At 38.9% G+C, this 21311-nt stretch overlaps 2 protein-coding genes and 1 long non-coding RNA gene across 4 annotated transcripts in view; 2 read left to right on the top strand and 1 right to left on the bottom strand.

The window, feature by feature from the left end:
• The first annotated feature begins 853 nt into the window (after positions 1-853).
• dtl (denticleless E3 ubiquitin protein ligase homolog (Drosophila)) lies at positions 854-8006 on the top strand. The gene is made up of 15 exons (XM_034900917.1): positions 854-1116; positions 1877-2014; positions 2105-2197; positions 2369-2430; positions 2705-2825; positions 3192-3257; positions 3440-3555; positions 3638-3711; positions 3827-3933; positions 4026-4130; positions 4665-4777; positions 4891-4980; positions 5127-5250; positions 5460-6109; positions 7244-8006. The coding sequence occupies exons 1-15, from the start codon at positions 1065-1067 to the stop codon at positions 7310-7312; spliced, it is 1980 nt and encodes a 659-aa protein (XP_034756808.1). The 5' UTR covers positions 854-1064; the 3' UTR covers positions 7313-8006.
• Positions 1305-21311, bottom strand: part of LOC117961927 — a 23836-nt gene continuing 3829 nt past the window's right edge. The window contains exons 2-4 of the long non-coding RNA XR_004660516.1: positions 18596-18601; positions 12356-12362; positions 1305-1314 (exon numbers count right to left, since the gene is read on the bottom strand). This is a non-coding gene — a long non-coding RNA (uncharacterized LOC117961927). The remainder of the gene's footprint in view (positions 1315-12355; positions 12363-18595; positions 18602-21311) is intronic.
• Positions 8804-21311, top strand: part of ppp2r5a (protein phosphatase 2, regulatory subunit B', alpha isoform) — a 37909-nt gene continuing 25401 nt past the window's right edge. Inside the window, exon 1 of one of the 2 annotated variants that reach the window (XM_034900926.1) lies at positions 8804-9913. In XM_034900926.1, coding sequence (XP_034756817.1) covers positions 9766-9913 — 148 coding nt within the window. In that variant the 5' untranslated portion in view covers positions 8804-9765. The remainder of the gene's footprint in view (positions 9914-21311) is intronic. The other variant, XM_034900925.1, reaches the window with a different exon arrangement.

The following is a 21311-nucleotide window of genomic DNA, read 5'->3' as shown; positions in this document are numbered from 1 at the left end:
TTGTTTAACAAAAGACAGACATGTCATAAGACACACAAATACTTATGCTTAGAATAACAATGTCTTTCTGATAAGGGTTTTCCACAAAAATGTTCAATTGAATTTAAAAAACATTTTTAAAAGAACATGTGGTCATTTTCTCTTATTGAAAACTACAGAATCTATGAATATGTAAATACTTTTTATTTCAAAGTTTAACTGCTGGACCCAAGATGTCTTCCACTTCACAGAAAAGTCCACCTCAGTGTATCTGCACTGGGCGTCTAAAGTTCTCACATCACACTGAGATGGATACTGGATATTTTTGGTATCGAACAATTATTGTCAAACTAGTTTGATATCACAAAGTCATGCCTGTACATAAACTATTAAAAAGAAATGTAGGCATTACAGTTTTGAAGTAGGCTTTGTGTACTTTATGTGAGTCATCTTTTAATGCCACTTTCTACTACTACCTTACAAAACATATGGGGGGGGCTTGTAAAATATGTTTCGTCATGAATTGAACTAACCAAAGTCATTCAAGCACAGCTGTAATGATTAGTCTATTAAACATTTAGGCTAGTTGATTGACATTCAGAGGGGACATTTTACTGCATTGAGTGCAGTCACATTTGCCTACATACTTTTACTTAAGGTACACTATCAATGCAGGATAATGTAGTATTTTTACAGTGTGTTATTAGTACTTTTACTTACGTAAAGTACGTGAATACTTCTATCCAAAACAAAAGTTACGTTTATCCAGTTTTAACTATCACTGATCAGTTTACCCGGCTGGGCCGTTCTCATAACGTTATTAATTTTAAAAGAATGGATTAGTTTTATTAAGGCAAACTTTACAGGATGCGGATGTGGATGTGACGCTAAAGAGGAAGTGGTTGTTTCAACCAATGGAAGCGCTTAACGCAAGTTTAGCGGGGGATTCAGTCCCTGTTGTGCGACGAGCTGTTCGCGGGAAACACAGCTGCAGCAACAGCGCGGAAAAGACCACCAGCTAACGATCTGGCAAACTTCTGGATTATTTAAAGTCATTTGAGATCGTCCTCTACTTGAGTTAAGGGATGCTTTTCCGCTCAATAGTAGACAGAGGAGTGGGCAGACGAAGGCAGAATGGTGAGAAAATCAATGTGTTTGGGAAGATTTGGGGGGGGGTTAACGTTACTGGGTGCGCCTTGTGAGTTATTGTGCTATCTAAACTTAAGCTAGGTTAACATCAAGAGTGATGTAAAGTTCACCTTTTTGCCATGTGAAGTTTAGATTTTTCATCCCACTGCAGTTTACAGATGGATCTTATTTGGTCAGTTTCTATTTCTGTTGTCATATAGTTACATTTAACGATCCAAACTAGCTCACATACGTTAGATTAAGTTAATAATGTAACGTTTTGTTACGTTAATAAACGTAAAAAACCTTTCTTTAACCTATCTGGAATCAATATCACCATATTGATAAGTGTACTTTTTTACAAAATGTAGGCCAAATAATAATTAAAAACGGATCGATGCAATGTCCTGTGCTCTACCCTTGCATTATAACTCTTAAAATAAGAAAAACTAACTAGTAACTATAGTTTTAATTTCGAATCTGTTTGTAATCAATCATTTGCATAGCAGACTGTGTTAAGAAGAGAACATTATTTTAACATTTACTATAGTAGACTACTGAAAGTCGATTAATGAGAATATTGAGTCACTGCCCGGCCTTTTATTCATTTAAAAGTCATGAGTGAGAAGTCAAACATAGTCAGAAACTACAGCCATCAGATAGATGTGTTGGAATGCCATGGAGTAAACTCACTAAGTAGTCAGTATTAATAGTTTACAGTTTAAGTACAGTGTCTGATTAAATGTACTTTCTTCTTGGATGTCCCCAGCCCTCCCTGCAGACTCCTGGCCCAGGTACCCCCTGAGCTCTGTGTTGGGAGGCTACCAGTGTGTCCGACAAGATGAACACATCTCCTATGGCAACCTGGGTGACTCTGTGCCACCGTTTGGATTGGCTTTCTCCTCTGGTAACCCACCTGTACATGCCGTATTAACCTCAGATGATACACAGCAGCGCTGTTGCCATTTATCCTTCTAACCAACGTGTCTCTCTTCAGCGGGGCACATGCAGAACATCCTTGCAGTAGCTAATGAAGAAGGCATTGTTAGGATCTATAACACAGAGAGCCGGGAAATGCCACTCCTCAAAGGTATGTGTAGAACCTCCCTAAAAGTAGTTCTGTTCACTATATGTGTGTGTGTGTGTGTGTGTGTGTGTGTGTGTGTATATATATATATATATATATATATATATATATATATATATATATATATATTTTATAAAGAAATATCTGCAGCTTATCGTGTGTGTATTTTTGCAGAATGGTTGGCACATGAGAATGCTGTCTTTGACATAGCCTGGGTACCAGGGGAGCCTCACTTTGTAAGTACAAAAAAATCATCAGTCCACTTTGAATCATGATGTCAGTAACATCTTTTAAATGCCTTAGACATTAATACATCTAATATTTGGTCCTTACATAGATACATATAACTCATATATTGATGTTGCACGGTTTTATTTTGTTTATGACTCCTTGTATTTCCTCATCATCTACTCTAGTTCACATTGCAGCATTTAAAGCGGCTTGTAAACTCTCGTTACTGACAAGTAAAGCCTTCTTGAAACCATTTTATTGGTCGTGTGTCATCCTTAGGTGACTGCTGCCGGTGATCAGATGGCCAGGCTGTGGGATGTGAAGTCAGGGGAGCTGTTAGGTAGCTTCAAGGGTCACCTCTGCAGCCTTAAGTCTGTTTCATTCGCACCACAGGAGAAAGGTATATTTTCTACTGAACACATACTTTAATGCAGGGGACAATTTTGTCCGCTGGCTTCTCTCAAAGGACACAAGAAATTACCGTGTTGGTGGTGTGATATTGGATTTTGGGGCTATTTATTGAAATGTTTATATGCACCCTCATCTATTGGCACATCAGTTTAGACCTTTAATATATATGTCAGGAAGGAAAAACAATTGGAATCTTTATTTAAGAATCGAAGAAAATAAACTGTTAACTAACTGTAATTTTTTTGTAGTAGTAGTAAATGTTTAGTAGGTGGATGCATGACATTACATTTAATATCTTTGCATTAATGATGCGTTGATGTATCACATTATTGATGCTGTGTCTTCTATTAAACAGCTGTGTTCTGTACTGGGGCCAGAGATGGAAATATTATGGTCTGGGACACCAGGTGCAGCAAAAAAGGTATCAATTGGAAATTTCATTTGCAAAGGTTTTGTTTTTATTATTGTGTAAAATGTAGTGTTTTGTCAGTCCCAATCTTTATTTCCATAAAGTCAAAATGTATTCGACCTTATGGGGCAAATGCATCAAGATTAGTCGGGCTATTTTATGTGTGTGTGATCGTGTTTGTACCTTCCTCTCAGATGGTTTCTACAGACAGGTGAAACAGATCAGTGGTGCTCACAACAAAGCAGAGACAAACACCCCCGCCAGAACAAAGAAGAGACGGAGTAGCACACGTGGCATGGCTCCCAGTGTGGTGAGTTTCTCCAACCATTTAAATAAAGGAAAAAGCAGTGCAGAAGGAAGATTGATCTTAAAGCCCCTCATCTTTCTTGCAGGACACCCAGCAGAGTGTCACAGTAGTTTTGTTTCGGGATCAGCACACCCTCATCTCTTCTGGGGCCGTCGATGGGTAAAAAGCCACTGTTACTTGTTTCTAACATGCAGCAAGCCAGTAGAAAATGACTTTCTAAGCAAATAAAATTGCGCAATCCCATTCAATTCTTTATTTTATTCATCTGAACCAGAGTGGTCAAGATGTGGGATCTGAGGAAGAACTACACTGCACACCGTCAGGATCCCATCCCACTGCAGACGTACCCGTATCCGGGTTCTTGCATGCGCATGCGACTGGGTTAGTTTTGTACAATACTGGTTGTATTTTTTTTTAACCTGAAATATGCAAATTAACAAAATAAACTGAATGTGGTTTTGCACGTGTTGCAGGTTATTCTGGACTCGTTCTGGACTCCAGAAGATCCAACGTCATATGTAACTGCACTGATGATAGTATCTACATGTTTAATGTCAGTGGAATGAAAACAACTCCAGGTAAACAAGGACTCCACTCAGACTATACATATTGTGTATCTGTGCATGAATAGACATTTTTCGGTTTATCCCCAATTATATTCATTGCCATTTAATATCACCACATGTGGCTCCAAACTAATGTCCTTTTGTTTTAACTGTCATGTGAGCAGATAATAAAGAAAGAGGGCACTGTTTGACAGAGGAAATGTAGAGATGCAGGTTCCTTGTATGCTTGTACAGGCAAATTCAAATTTTAAGTCAGAGCTTTAAATATGTGAAGTCGTGAGGAATGTGGAACCCTTATTGGACTGCTAATCAGCAACAAATCAGCTGGTTAATCCTCACACTGCAAGTGCATGAACTTAAGGACAGTTGTTTCTCTAGTCATTCTGTTGTAGTCTTTAACATTTGCGTTCATGAAAGTTCATGTCATTTTTTTATTTTTTATTACTCTATTCTTTATTTTTGTGGGGTTTTTTTTCAGGCTCATTTGCTTTCTCAATTTAATCTTTCTTTCGTGATTCTAATATTGCTGTTTGTTTTTCTCCACAGTGGCAGTTTTCAGTGGCCACCAGAACTCCTCATTTTATGTAAAGTCCACTATCAGCCCCGATGACCAGTTCTTGGCCAGTGGCTCAAGTGACAATAACGCGTACATCTGGAAGGTACTATCTCTATTTTATTTTTCCATAATAAAATGGAAAATTGTGTTGTGATGTAATGTTTTAGGGTGATTATGATTGCATTTTAGCATTTTTCATCTAATTTTACATTTCAGATCTCTGATCCTAAACATCCTCCCATGATGCTCCAAGGCCATAGCGAGGAAGTGACATCTGTTGCATGGTGCCCAACAGATTTTTCTAAGGTTTGAGGCAACAAACTTTTTTTTTTCAAAGACTTTTTGAGTATGATTCAGAGGTTTTTGTGTTTCCCTGCTGTGAAGCGGCGCTGTTTTAATAAGCTAGGAAGCTAGACTTAGGCTCTGTATAATCCCGACTGCTCTGTTTGCAGATTGCTTCCTGTTCTGATGACCACACTGTACGGATCTGGAGGCTTCACCGGGAAATGGATGGACTACAATCTTCAGTGGGAGAGGCCAACCTTGTGGGTTGGGCACGCCCTAAATGTCCCTCAAGTAAGCATCAAAACTAGCATGAACAGCCTTGGAACAACATCTACAATGTTTTACGATGACTTTTTTTGATTCTTCATATTGTTTCCTTACCTTAGCATGAGAAATGCGGATTTGCGTTGTCATAAATCACTGCTGTTCTGCCCTTGAATGCAAAATGTGTCATTCAAAGTATTCCTAGTGAACTAACGAGGACTTCTGATTTTGTAAAGGGCCTTCAATCAGAGCTGAGACAACCCCTGCCAAGTACCAGGGGACAGAGAGTCTTGGAGGCCTGACGTCACCCCAGCTTGCTGCCTGTGCTCCCAGTGGAGCCGCCCTGCCTCTGCCCTCCAGCACCACCTCACCCATCCCTTCTCAGGGTGCTAAGGCTGCTGCTCCCCGCCAGATAACACCATCTTCTATCAAACAGTGGTTATCACCGAGCCAGGGATCTCCTGGTCCGGTCAGCCCTTCGCTCCGCAGGGTACTGAGCCCGTGTCCCCAGAGCCCGGCGAGCAGTGCCTCTCCCACAGAGCGACGGGCCAAACGCAGGCTGGAGACTGGGGACAGTCCATCCGCAGGCTGTGGGGGTGCAGAACAGTGTGACTGTGTTACTGAACTCTACCCCGCGGCCAAGAGAAGCCGGGCCCTGTCTGGAATCTGCTGCCCCGCTCAAGAGAGCCAGCTACAAACAGACGGTCACACAGAGGACAACAAGCAAGTCTCATCAAGACAGACTGGCAAAGAGAATTGCTCTCCCAGGGCAAAGGACTGGCTATCAGCGATGGGCCAAAAGATGAAGAAAGGTCAAGGAAGCCCTAGTTCTCCCAGAAGCCCCAGTGCCTCTAAAAAACAAGATGGCAAGACACCAGCTTCACCGGTATGCACCAAAATCCCTGCTTCAGAAGTTAATCTGTTTTACATATTCTCAGTTGTATTAGTGTTGCTCTATTAGAGCGTTGTTTCCTTGTCAGCCTAAATTTGTCTTTGACACGGCTGTTAGATTATGGAAGTAATATTGTCCTTTTTAGGAGTAGCGCTTTCTGAAAGCAACTGTTTGACATTTTAGGAAATAGTCTCATTTGCTTTCTTGCAGAGAGTTGGATATAAGATTAAAATTGCTGTCATATCTGTAAGGACGAGATAAGCAGAATGGTCAACATGCAAACCACATAACTGCTGGTGTGGCTATCACCAGACCAAGTCAAGCTCAATAGATTTGAGATTGAGCGTTAACATCCCTGGTTAAATTCAAGATGGGGATTTCTGTAGCATGTCTTAACCCGTCCTCGCTATCACCACGTTTCCTGTGGGCATTCATACCGTCCACTATCTAATAACGGCAAAAATAACCCCAAAACAAAGGGATGTTAGCTTAGCACAAAGACTGGAAACTGCCGGTAAATGGCTAGCCTTGCTCGGTCCAACTGTTTCTGTCAACTAGCACCTCTCAAGTTCACTACTTAACATGTTATATGTCATCATATCCCCTTTCAACAGAGCCAGGGGAACTGTTCAGGGGAATAATCTAACTGGCTGCTGGTGGTAGCTCAGTATTTACCGTGCAGACATTAGAGTTGTACATTTCTTATCATCGGAGTCTCTGCTAGAAAAGGAATATGTATTTTCCATAAGGCGGAACTATTTCATTAAGGCAGAGTGAACCACTTCACTTATTGAACACTGTTGTAACTCATGTAGAAACACTGTAGGAACAGCAAATATTTGACATTTCTTTTGGCCGTGCTGGTTAATAACACCTCTTTTCACATTCACTTGGAATATTGCAAGTCTAAAAATTCAAGCTTACTCTCTAGTATCTTCAGTGAATGTCACTGGAAAAGAGGAACTGCTTTGCATTTTTTGTATAATAAAAAGACAGGCATGAGGAATGATTGTTTGGTAATTGAGGTCTGTCCCTCCTCATTGATGCTAATGTTTACATGCATGGGGATGCTGTATAGCAATTAAGATGAATATTGCAGTTTATCTTTTTTTGTTTCTTGTTTTTCAGACAATCCGCTCACCGCAAACCATGAAGAAAATCTCCATGTATTTTACAAGAAGGCCTAATCTGGAGTGAGAGCTTGTGTGTGTCAGATGCTCTGAGCATGTTTGAAATGCTAGATTTTTTTTTTTTTAACCTGAACCAAAAGACAATGATACATGAGTACAGGAACCTGGGCTGCATAAAGATTGACGAAACAGTCATTCTGAATATTCAACGTTGCAGTTTTCACATCTCGAGAGGCTGATTTATTTATTTTAATTGGGCCATGGGTTTTGCAGTTGCCTCCTACACAACTTTCTGGTGCTGTGAAGAATCTCTGGTTGAAAAAATCAAGTTGCATGTTAAGTATGATAAGTAAATCTTTTTATTTTACTTAAACCTGGACACTTCAAGAGATGTAAGAACCCAGATTTAATAATTTTTTTTAGGTGCGCCATGTATTAATCCTCAAGTGCAGAGAATAAGTGTTTGTCTGCAGGTGTGGACATTTTAAATTCTACTAAAAAATACCATATATGTGATCCACATCTTTGAGCAGTTTTATGAACTTCACTAAGCTGTATTACTTTATCTTCTTGTGTTTTTTTTTTTTACATGTATGGGTTTGACCTTTTTACTTTTGTGTTGCATATATACATTTCTACAAAATATGTTTTTTTTTCGTAAGCAAATGCTTATGTTTATATGTACAAAGTTGCTTGGTTAATTTGTATTTAATTGACACAAATTTGCTCTAGTGTGATTTTATTAAATTGTAAAGAGTATTTGAAGTGTGTGGCATGCTATTGGTGGCATATTATTAGTGTGATAAAAAGTGGTTGGGGGGTCAGACACAAGTGACAGGGAGGCCGTTACTTTAATCATTTAATGCAGTGTTACAATGTTTATCTTCTTGTGATCCCTCATTACAGGTTGCTTCTCTGACTTTTTTTTTCCAAAACTGTTAGTTGGAAGGATAAGTAATAACATGTTTTATTAGATACAAAAGGAAAAAATTGAATGTGCAAATGAAATGTCTTTCCTGCTAACCATTAATATGGTTGTTTAGATGGTAACCCTAGTTTTACGAAAATTCGAGACTTGCCGCCCGACAATTTATCCTAACTTCAACAATTTGAGGTCAGTGCCTAACCAACTTCTAACAAGGGTTTTGTAAAACTAGGGACACAACCCATTAATATACTGTAAGCCAAATGCTTAAATTCTCAGCTGATTAAAGTTGTTAGATATATTATTTTACAATCATCCCCTGTCCCACAATTGTATTATACTTTAAATGTTTCACTCTCTCCATTGAATCTAGGTTAGATAAAACATGAATGATTACTTTCCCTGATAAAATACACAAATATACAGAATAAATATATATTTAATATACACTACAGCTGCCACTCCTCATTCATCTGTACAACGTCACGTATTTGTTTTTACATGTCACATGTTCAGGTCTGCCGTTCAGCGAAACCTGATTGGTTAAAAAAGTTTACAATTATTTTAGTTCGTTGCTTGTGATTGGCCCTTAGAGGCGTCACTCAATGACGTACACCTGTCAGGCTCTGCAGTCCACAGATCTGTGAAGTCAGACAGACAACGAAAGGCTGTACTGGGAGTGTTTTATGGCTGCCTGTTCAACACGACGTCCAGCAATTTCTTGTATTTAAGAATACTCGATGTTTTTAGAAGCCGTGAAAACGAAACTGTCGATCTGTATTGAACGAAGAATGTAGTCAAGGCCAAATCGACTGAATGTGAATACGGCTAACTTTTAAGTGCTAACGTTAAATGACTCAGTCGTCGAGCGAAATTCAACTTCATCGATCGCGGATAGTTCTTCTGAAAATACACTCAACGGAAATCTGACTAGGATTAAAAGCAGTGCTTGAAGACTTGGACCTGATGTTTCACGAAGAACTACATGAATTGAACGGGTCAACTATCTTTTGTAACTTTTGTTCCTCAACAGCGGTGCAAACTGTTGTCGTAGTGGCGTACATCAACGTCGGCTAATTTTAGCAAGCTAACGTTAGCTAACGTTAGGTAGCCAGCAGCCTATCGGTACAGTAGTTTGCTACTGTCAAGACTACGATTAATTCCGGCAACTTTTTAGGACAATGTCTTTCATACGTTTTGCAACAGGTAGACATTTAGCAAACACGACGAAGCAGTAAAAAACATCAGACATTTTCGAACTTATGTGCTAATTGTCCTATGTTTGCTTCTTCAGGATATATATACTGTGGCCATTATCATGAGTTGTAGTTTGGCTTTTTGCTTCGTGTTTTGAAATTGTTCCAGAAAACAAGTTAACGTTACCCAAATGATGCAGTCTTCGAACACAGTCTAACCCCGATACCGAGCGACCATGTTGGATCATACAGACTAACATCAGACTTGGAAAGGAGACGAGCTTCAAGTCGTGCATTTGGCTCCACATTTTTGTGCTAATGCGAGCAGAAGAGGACACATTTGAATTGGCCTAGGGATACAATAGCTTATCTGAAGTCTTCGTCAGTTTATGCATCAAAATGTCGGCCATCTCAGCATCCGAGAAAGTGGACGGGTTTACGAGAAAGTCCATGAGGAAGGCCCAGAAACAGAGAAAATCCCAAGGCTCTTCTCAGTACCGCACACAGAGCGCTCCGGTGGAGCTTTCACCCCTGCCGCAGCTCAAAGGTACGGTAAGAGGATGAAGGGTGCTGCCGATTAAAATAAATGAGCTCGGTCATGTTTACTGCTAGATTTGCAACAACAATATTTAGCATCCAGCCCGTTATATGAATCGCAGCAACATGAATAAGGGGGACTTAAAATGTGCAAATATTTTACAGTTTTATATACAGGGCTTCGCAGAAGGCCACACGTCCAAACCTGGTGGACGAGGAAACGCATTGGTCAAAGTTTACTGTCTGCCCAAGTGCATCACAACAGTTTTGTGGTGGTAACATATTGCATTTTCTCAACATTTTGTTTACTTCACTTATGAATTGACATGTAATACATGTAGATAGTAATGCTTAAGAAGGGGTTAAGAGGGATTTATGCTTATGCATCAAGGTGTTGTGGAGGCCACAAAAGGGAACTACGGGGAGAAACACTGTATAAAAACACCTGTGATTAGTCAAAATGAGTTTCTTGTGTTTTACTCCTGTATGTTGATACTAGTAAAGACAGTTAATAGTGAACATTTAAAAAAAAAGTGTAGTCATCTTTTTCTTTTTCTCTATGGCTTGACAAGTTTTTAATTTGTGGTGTACAAATCCATTTCCAGTACAAACTTGTTAAATTATAACTCAAGTGCTTTGCCAGAGGCAGGATTGCTGGAATGACTCAAAGAAGGAGAAGGCTTAACTCATTCCCATTCATTCTCAGACCCAATCCAAATCGTCCCAGCACCGCTAAGAATTTTCGATTGTAGCCCGCAGTTCACAAAATACTTGATCCAAGCCTGATACTAAAGCTTACACGCAATACTACAGTATTTACTACTGTATACAATATACTGTATACTACAGTATATTGTATTCCAGCTCTTTACAAGACGGAAAGGTACCTGGTAAGAGGTATCACAACTGCTGCGCTAGAGAAAATTAGAACTACCTGTTGAATATCAGGTAGTTTGTTTGGAATTTCTTAGCTCCGACAGCTTGTTTTAGACATGTGTTTGACATTACTAGCACTAAACTTTAGAATAGTGCAGTAAACTGGACAGCAAAAACGCATCAAGTAAAATGTAACACTGTGTGGGATTTGAATGGGTGGCCAGTATCATACTTTGAGAGTCAGTTGTCAGTGGATGCAGCAGTCTGTTGAAGGAGGAGAAGGGCATGTGGGCTGGAGGCCTGGTAAGGTTTGGCATCTGGCTTGATCAAGGAGTCTGTTCCCTACCTGTCAAGTGTAGTACTGCTCTTCCTAACTTAATATTTATTTGTTGAATTGTGTTGTGTTGCTTTTCTGATTCTCCCTAACTGCAAGTGACACATACACACATTTTTATTTTGATGTAAATTCAGCAGTTAGCCTATGCAGAGTTAAATGCAGGTTGACATTTTTAGTTACCTATTTCATACCTGGATGTTGAACTCCAGGCTGATTCAAACTGGAGCTGGACGATATGAAGAAATATATAATATCACATTATTTTTGACCAAATACCTCAATAATGATATTGCGGCAATATTGTAACGGTTAAATTGGTGCTTTCATAAAATAGTTACTCAATGAGATTTTTGACAAATTATCATTAGTACCATAATTAAGTGGGTAAAGGGAAACGATAAAACGGCTAGAACAGTGTGGTGTGTTCAGAAAATGATATCACTTTACTGTAATGTAGCCTTTAAAACCAGGAAAAGACAACACACATCATATTACAATATCCAGAATTATTCAGCCTATTGATATAATATTGATATATTGCCCAGCCATATTTCAAACTCTCCCATGCGATTTTAAGCACAGACACAATGGTCTATGGTCATTATAGTTTTAACATGCTTTTGGTATTTGCCAACAGTGTTGCCAAACATGAGAAATCTAAGCTTGGGCCTGCGGTTAAATCTGACAGAGCTACACCTGCTTATAACCGTGTGTATTTAACTTCCATTAACAACATTGTGTGTATTTTCACTGTGTACCTAAACATGTTTACACAAGTTGTTTCACTGTAGTGTAGCATGCATCTTGCATTGTTTACATCAAGCTAGCACCATACAGAGGGATCCAAATATTATATTGGGGAATTGGTTAATCTTTGTTTACTTATCTACAGTATATAAAAGATAGACAGATCCATAACATAATCCATGGCAATATATACATGTATGCAATATGCTCAATACTTGTAACTAAATCCTATTTTGATCCACACTAAAAACTGAATTTGAGGTACTGACATTTTCTGCTAATGCTCAGAACAACTTAAAATTTCTTTTAATTTTTTTAATTAAAAGTGTCCTGAAATATAAAGAGTAATTTGCTCACACGTATAGACAAGCCTCAACAGCATATCACCAGTGTTGATGTTACTGGAGGAACGAGTACAGTTAAAGTATGAGACTTGCCTGGTCAAGTAGCTGGAACTTTTTTAACATTATGCAACTTCTTAAAACGATAAACAAAATCTCTTTCAAATGGGTGGGTAACAACAATGGCTTCTGTAGAAAATTTAGTGTCTAATATTTCATTTAGAATCGTTTATGTTACATACGAAGAGCAGATAGTATAAAAACAGCAAAGGAATTTGAAACGTGGTATAATTTTCCTAAACTAGAGCATTGCACCACAACAACACCCAAAATTGACTTGAATCAGCATGGCAGCAACTGCCCTGTTGACAAGCGTGAAAGTGACAGCTAAATTATCAGATTTAAAGCTTGAGGGTGATTAATGCCTTGTCACGGTGAATACTGATGGTAAAGAATTAAAGAAATCAGTATTTCAGTTATTTTAGAATAAGTAAAACTGGTGAATGACAGTTAACTGTGATGTTGCATAGCCTTGACTGTAAATATGAGCACTAGGGCTTGGAGTACTAAATGTAAAATGTGTTGTATTGTACTCAAATCAGACAAAAGTGGAGGCATTATACTAAAATAAGGATATCAGTGTTTTCCCTGACATTATAAGGTTTAGTCGCAGCACCTAAGCCCTTTTGGGCAGCACCAAAACCAAATGTTACTAAAATACTTCTTTTTCCAGATCTAATTATTGTAGTTTGTGTCCGGTGGACTTTTTTTTTTTCCCGTGTGTGTGTGTGTGTGTGTGTGTGTGTGTGTGTGTGTGTGTGTGTGTGTGTGTGTGTGTGTGTGTGTGTGTGTGTGTGTGTGTGTGTGTGTGTGTGTGTGTGTGTGTGTGTGTGTGTGTGTGTGTGTGTGTGTGTGTGTGTGTGTGTGTGTGTGTGTGTGTGTGTGTGTGTGTGTGTGTGTGTGTGTGTGTGTGGCCTTATTCATAAATAATAAACTCCTATTTCTGCTTACTTTACAGAGTTTCCCTTCGGGGATCAATACAGTATTTCTGAATTCTGATTTACAACACATCACATGTTTGCCCTACCTTGAGGTTGTTTGCAGGATCAGTCACAGTTGTTGGATATAACTTCATTGATTCAACATCTGTTGCCTAGTAGCACATACATTTTATGACTCATGGTTCATACACAGTACATGAATTTATGGATACATATAGGCTACATCCATAGGCATAGCTGTATGTGATTGTCTGTGCAATGGTTTAGGTGTAATTTAAGTATCCATATTACTAAAAAACGGAAGAATTAACAGAATATCCTTGTCACCTGCTGGGAACTCATAACATGTTTAATTAGTCAAGAGTGCAGTAGTTGTAGTACTTTGGATACATGGAAACCAAATAATGGGGACATTGTGCAGTTGTTCCGAGAGGAACCAGACTAATAAAGGTTTCAGGTCCTAAAAGACAGTAGATGTTTCTTCCCTTCTGCAGTAGAGAGGTTTGAGTGCTTAGATGATGGCTCCTGTTGTGTGATAGACCTTGAAATGATGAGTCACTCTGAGACCAACATTGTTGCCATGGCAGCCAGAAGCATGGCGAATAAGCCATGGAAATGTTTTACTTTCCAAATACAGACTGCTTCATTTAGGTTGATATTTCCGTCCCTTCAGCTGAGTCTTGATTCCTAACTAGGCCTAATCTCACATTCTGGTGGTGTGGTGGTTATTGTCAAAAGCTCAATAACAATACATACACCGTATCAGCTTATTTTCAATTTTTTTATTTCCATGACTTTTTTCTCAACAGAAAATCAAGGGTTTGTGTATTTTTGTGTGTATATTTTTTTCTATTTTGTTTGTCTCCTTGGTTTTATTCAGATTTAAAGATCTAATTCTTGAACTTGTTGGTTGACAAATACTTTATTCATCCTCTCTTGCTCCTTCATTTTTTACATCTTTTAAAGCATTACTAATATAATGTCGAAATCAAAATCAATACAGCAAAACTAGAGTTTTGTCTTTTGTATTTCATGCATTCTTGTTCTTTTTGAAACCTGGAGCCTACATTTACTAAAATGCAACTCGAATGCCGGCAGTTCATTTGGAGAGTCAGTTGTGTTGTGCTAGTAGCGGCTGTTGTGTAGATTCGAGTTGATAGCCTCTTGCAGGGAGATAAAGAGCGGGCGACGTAGCTCTGGCAAGCTCACTTTTTTTCTAATTTAGATATTTGGCATTTCCCAAACTACCAGTATCGACATTTATAACGGCTGTTTAAAAAAAAAAATGTTAAGAGTGTTGGTGTTGCATAGTATGTCCACCAGAGGGCGCTCTACAACATCCCTGTTGCCAACACTGAGTTTTCTTTTTGTTATTGTGTTTTTGTTCAAAGGACTTTAAGTTTCATCTTAAGTCTGTATTATTATACATTTTATTCATCAGAACTTTATAGTTTTAGGTTCCTCTGTTCCGTTGTGACAATTAAACAATTATAATATTCTAGTGAGGACTCATAAATTACTACACATAACTGTTAGGGAAATCGGTTTGTTTTGTTACTCTTTTTTTAAAATATATATCAGATTTTAAATTGGTCTTTAAATCCTTCATTGGTCTGGCTCTAATTTTTATTTTCAAACTTGTAGTCTTCAGCCTCAACCCACAGTGACGTCACTTGTGTCAGTTTGCCAGACTTTGCCTCAGGAGCCACAAAATGCTTTATACAACTTTTTTCCCATATTCAGTAGTACTCCCTAACACTTGTAAACGGACTTTAATGTGTAAAATTGGCGCACTTCCTCTTTACGCCACATTGTTGGCCCTTATTCAAACATGTATTAATCCTTCAGTCTATCTTTATATAAATCAAAGAACTGCTCTACAATAAATGTACCAATCCTTTTACCTGTATCGGAGCGAATCACTTACTACCATTCTCGCTATAGCCAGATTGGCTGCACATGCAGTGTCTGGCTCCTTACATTGATGCCAAGATTTGACCCAATCTTTTCCACCACAAGAACAAAGGCTCAATGCACATTTAGAGCTAATTAGGCACTGACCACCAGTTGAAGTCATTAACCAAATTAGTATCTATTTTAGCAATTCATATAGCGTGAAATATTCTCTCCTGATTCAACTTTAGCTTTATGTTTTGGCCTTGCATTAAGTCGGCATTCGTTTTGCCCTGGATAGTGCTGAAACAATTTGTCATAAATTGGTTAGTTGATGGACAAAAGTAAATCAACAAATTAGATATTTTGATAATCATTTGTCATTTTTTTTTAAGATGGTGATAGTGAATCAGACAGGAAAGGGGAGAGAGAGAGCGAGAAACACAGAGAGAGAGAGACACACACACAGCAAAGGGCCGCGGGTCGGATTCAAACCCCGGCCGCTGCCAAGGACTTAGCCTACATGTGGCTCACCCTCTACTGAGGGAGCTAGTCCCCCAGTGACTTTCATGTTGTTTCTAAAGCAACAACACGGACTGTTGATGGGACCCATGGATGTATTCAGAGAACTGGATACAGCGTTCAGCCCCATACATTCCAATGAATGCTCAAAAGGGCATGAAGCAATCATGGACCTCGGCTCTACCGCGTTGATTGGCCCATGACATCACAATGGTCATGCACACTAGCGACAGTTTGTTTGTGTTGTGCTCGGTCATGAGCTTCTTTCTCCTGTCTGTTACAAGTAGCTATAGCTAGCTAGTTTGTTGGTATACATGGCAAACTCATGAACTTGTCGTTGCATTGTCTGAAATATTCACTAATGTTAAACATTGTTTTCGTTGTTTCTGATCATTTACATGCTTATGTAGCTAAATAAGCAATGGTTGTATCTAGCTAGACAACCAAGGAGATGTAGTTAATAAGATATAGTTTAATAACTCCTGATTTGGCTACTATTGAATGTTAAAAATGTGATGTTTTAAACAAGGACCCTTTAAGTGGGTGGACTGGTAAGTTTATAAACCCCCCCCCCCCCCCGAAAATAATTATTTGTTGAAATATAGAAGTTTCTTTTGCCATGCGAAGTCTGTGAAATGTCTTTTTGGGCCATGGGGTGCAGTACCACCGTTATCCGCTAAGCCCATGGTGGCCTTCAGACACGGCGCTCTTCCTCTTCCTTCTGATGGGACCAAGAAAGTGATTTGAAGATGTCATCTTCAACTCTTTCAAAATTGTGATGGGCCTTTTCACTATTTTCTGACATTTGATAGTCAAAATAAGGATGAACATAACTGAAAAAGAGCCTGTTTGGATTACTTTACCCTCAAGCAATTGCTCATCAATGTCTGTTCATGGAAAACATGCTCACTCTATCGGCTATTGATTGACAAGTGTGTGTGCGCCAGTGTCTGTTTCCGTCATGTCTGCCAGCAAGGAAGGCAAATCGATAAATAATTTTCCAGGAAAAAATGGGACAAAGCTTTTTTGATGCTTTTCGATGGCGTTTGTGTTCTTGTGTCTGTTGCTGTCATAATTACGGTCTCTGACAGCTTAGGAACTGCTTCCAGCTTTTGTTTAAAAACTGCTGCCTCAACGTTATTTTGTGCTGGTAGTCTGCTGGCTGAAGATGTGGGTTGTGTGAAGCTGTACTCTAATGACCAGCTGCAACTAGGGCTGGGCAGTATTGCATCATGCATTGTTATCATGGAAAGGGGTCCTAAAGCTGTGTACTGCAACATATAATTTTAGATAATACAAAAAAAAGAGAGTACTTATTTGCTGGAGTGAAAGTTACAGTATTCTCAAATAACTCATGTACTTCCCAGTGGTGCTGGAAGTTAGGAGCTCATTATAGTGCACAGCTGACTTTGTGTGTGTGCTGTACAGTTTGCTGCTGTACAAATTCTGGATTTTATTTATGGTAGAATGTTTGCAGCCCCCCCCCTCCCTCATAGCCCACACAACAGGTTTGAAGGAAACTTCATCGTCACAAAGTTATGGCATGTGTCACCAACTTTCCACCAGTGGCTTTTCATCGGTGATTAATTAGTTACTCAGGCATGAATGTCTTAGTTGTGGTTTTAATTTCCACAGCTATGCTTTAGCAAAGCACATTCTCGCACATTTATTATGCTTGAACCAATGTTGTCTGTCTTCATCTCGTCACCAATCTTTTATTAGCATTCAAATATGTTTTTGAGCTTAAAACTAAATGAATGCTCTTTCTTTAACGTGCATTAAGTTAAACTGGTGCTGCACTTTATGTGTCATGGCAATTGAAATCTACACCTAGGGCTGCGCAACCGATATTTTGATCGCTTGCCTTAAAGTCTTGCAACACAACCAGAGTGCTCCACACTGGCTCTTTAGAAACAGACAACTAATACCAACTTCTGTGACCTTTCCATTTTCAGTTGATCTTTTTCTTAATACAATAGCTTATCCAAAAAGTATTTCTCCCTGGGGCTGAAGACCGTTCAATCTGTCCTTTCTTAGACAATTAAGGCTGTGGGGCTTCTTCCAGCAGCTGGCTGTCCAGCGCGCGCACACACACACACACACACAGAGGCCAAACACACCTTCTCATTAAATGCGTTTTCTTTATTTTCATGACTATTTACATTGTAGATTATCACTGAAGGCATCAAAACAATGAATGAACATATGTGGAATTATGTACTTAACAAAAAGGTTGATACACAGCCAGCAGCCCTATTGGACAACTGTTAGAATTTATATTATGGCAAGAACCAATCGGCTAAGTAAAGAGAAACGAGTGGCCATCCTTACTTTAAGAAATGACGGTCAGTCGGTCTGGAACAATTGCAAAAACTTGTTTCCCTAAATGCAGTCAGAAAAACCATCAAGCGCTACAACAAAACTGGCTCACATGAGGACCGCCCCAGTACAGGAAGACCAAGAGTCACCTCTGCTGCTAGCAGATGAAATTGACGAGAAGCCACCTTCCCAAGTCAAAGGAAAGCGGCAAGTTCTTTTCCCCTCCGGTGGGGGCGGGAGTTAAATGCCATTCTGCAGTTAAAAATTCACTTTTTTATTTTTATTTAATGCTATAATGCAGTAAGGGAACTCTCTAAATGTTCAGGGAATCGGGCCAATGCCGCTAAAGCACTCCAAACTTGGACTTTCATGTGTAGGACACTCCCATATGGCTTGCATCAGGTGTTAAAATGAACTGTACCATAATGCGGGGGAGAGTATATACAGTCTGACTCTGCCAACGCTGTCAGCTAAAAATCGCTTTGGTGCTCATGATACACCTTTGGCGCTGATTAAAACCTCTTCAGGAGTTGCAAAAACTTTCTCTATGCAGCAAAAACGCTGAAAAAATACAGGTCATATGGCAGTACGTGACTGTCAACATTGATGTGTGGTGGGCTGTCTCCCAGGCAGACATAGCTCTGCATTCAGTAAACATGTTTCTTGCAAAATTGGCAGACCGTAACCTAAACAACGCCTTTTTATCTTGAAAATAACCTGATACATTTAATTGGTTAAGCTTTTTGTGGTCGTTGAAAAATTCCATTGTGCACCTCTAAAAACAGGCCATAGTTAAAGAAACCATTTTTTTTCAGACAACCCAAGGTGTGTACAACCTTCTCAATGCTAGTGTTTGTTAATCATGTATTTATACCTAGGTAGGTCTGTAGAGGTTAACTCAGTGTACTTATTCAATAGAGCAAAGCCAACTAAACTCTTGATTGTACATTTCTAAGTGACAAAGACTGTGTACTAATCTGCCACTGAACAGAGGTCACGCGCTGCATGCTTTCCTTAACTTTGTTTTGATCTCCTTCAGCTCAGTAGCTCTATGAAACGTTGATGGGCACCAAAAGGGCAGGTCTTTAGTGATAAGCAGTTTTTAACGTTTGAGCTTAGGATTTCTGAGGTTTAATATAAACAACTTTTGTTGTATATTTAACAGTAGTGTCTAGATTAAGACATCCAGTGTTTCTACCGTCATGGCCACACTACAAATCTGTCACTATAGTACTACTGCACACGTATTGGAGGCAAACAAACTGCTTAAAAACAAGTCAGAAAAGCCTTTGCAAAAAATTAAACCTTATTACTGATTACCATCATTTGATACATGTTTTTACAGTTTGAAAGATGATTATACATTGAAACAGTTTTTGAAACAGAAGTTTTCTTCTCTTTGACCACATTTTGCTTTTGAAAAGTGAAGTGCTGTTGCTACTTAACAGTGGTAATCAGAATGCAAATACAGGTCAGACACTCATTGTAGCTGCACAGGATCAAACTGTCGAATCTCTGAAAAAATATTTTTTTGTACATTTAATGTTCCTTATAGAACAGCATGTTATTAAAGTTTATTGTGAATGCCTTTTAAAAATTGCGAACTTGCAAATCTTCACACATATTCCTGTTTTGGTGTGGAAAGAAATTCTGCAATATTGCCATAAAATCCCCCCCGTGAGTGATGCATTTTCAAGCACTGGTGCCTGCTTCTGCTGCAGTATATAGCAGCACAACATTATTTATCCAGGGCGCAACACACATCAGTTATTTTGGCAGTGAAACATAGAACATGGTTGCGTAAAATGGTTGTTTGAACACACTGTGAAAGCTGGTTACAGCCTCAGTGATTCTTTCCATAGATCCCCCCAGGATTCAAGGCTCTACTAGAAGGATGAGCATGTTTCCTTTTTAAAAGATATTCCCTCATTTGGTGTTTTGATGATAATGGTAGCGAGTGACATCTAGCACTTTGGCTGAAAATCTGTAAAATGCTGACATTTGTTGACTGTGACGGCCATTTTGTACCTATCACATTATTCAGTGACCCCCTTGTGCCTGGCATGGTAGCATGCATATATTATGTGTCTCCTCATTTATTGAAATCTTCCCTTTTAACTTGTAACTTGTCTGTTTGCGGTTAATTTAACATTTCATGGCACGTTTTCTTCAAACTTTCTCTGCAGTGCTGTGGTTGTAGAGCTAAGATCCTACTTCCTGTTTTTGTCTCCAATTCTGGTCTTTGTCTTGTGTTGTTTGTGTGTGTTTGTGTGTTTCTGAGAAGCCACTTTTTCAGGCAAACTCTATTCTTTAATTCTAGCGTCTCCAATATTGTACTTCTAAAAGTCAATGCTACGATAATTGGAAATGTACAACGTTGACTGAGTTAAACTCTAAATTTTTGTGAAACATTTCAGCTCAATGGATTAAAGTTGTAAGCGCAAACATCACTCCAAATTAGTTTAATGTGTAATCTCTTATGCAACAAAGATTCATTCATTCATTCATGTACAGGGGGAGTTTAATTTCAGAACATGAACACCAAGACTTCATTTCAGCAATTATTCTTGTTATGCAATTATAGGATTTGGAAATAACCACAGCCAAACATGCTTTGTTCTGCGAGTATGCTAATGAACAAACCCCGACATAGTATTTGTTTTCATAGTGACGCACCAATGTGGTATTCACCCATCTGCTGTAGCCTGACAAATATGACCATTGAGAAAGACCCAGGTTAGAATGTCATGACTAAATAGCTAGTGCAACATGTCTGGTGTTGCTAAACACAGAGAAGATGAGTTGGCTTTGTTTTGTTTGTATCATGGCTGTTTTTTTAACCCTACGGATAAACTGAAGTCTGTTTCAGGACTCAGTAGATGTGTGTGATTCTTCTCGGATTTTATTCCACCAACAATAACATGGTTTATGCCTGTTGGTGGTGGTGACTACTTATGACATTTTTCAGAAACAATTCAAGTTCCCTGTTAATCCTGTTATCTAATGGCGTGTGTTCTTATTTGCTGTTTGGAGCATGAGCATGCATCAAATAATTTGGCAAAACACAAAAAGGCTGTTCATCTATCACATTACATTTGACCAGCTCATGTTTCATGTTCTAAGAAGCCAATTATCCACCTTTAAACATGACTGAGCCTCTGACACGGAAGATTACTTTGAGAGAAGGTGACTTTCACAAGCATCTTTAAGGCTTAACCCTCTATTGCATGTTGTTGCCATATGGCAACAAATTCTTTTTCTTAGTGTTTTTCACAGTAAACCATGTGAATGCATTGTTTTTTGTTTAATTGTTTAAATAGGTCTTTTATTTTGAAGTTGTACTCATTTGATGAATTCACATACCCTCAGAGT

The sequence above is a fragment of the Etheostoma cragini genome, chromosome 18, assembly GCF_013103735.1.
Source record: "Etheostoma cragini isolate CJK2018 chromosome 18, CSU_Ecrag_1.0, whole genome shotgun sequence".
Classification (NCBI taxonomy): Eukaryota; Metazoa; Chordata; class Actinopteri; order Perciformes; family Percidae; genus Etheostoma; species Etheostoma cragini.
The sequence above is the reverse complement of the archived record's forward strand: the minus strand, read 5'-3'. Positions and strand labels throughout refer to the sequence as shown.

Bases quoted from the DNA above. Each gene is read 5' to 3' on its own strand.
- dtl (XM_034900917.1), top strand. From the start codon at position 1,065: ATGCTTTTCCGCTCAATAGTAGACAGAGGAGTGGGCAGACGAAGGCAG. The intron at 3,934-4,025 runs GTTAGTTTTGTA...CACGTGTTGCAG, and splicing joins TTGCATGCGCATGCGACTGG to GTTATTCTGGACTCGTTCTG. The intron at 4,981-5,126 runs GTTTGAGGCAAC...CTCTGTTTGCAG, and splicing joins GCCCAACAGATTTTTCTAAG to ATTGCTTCCTGTTCTGATGA.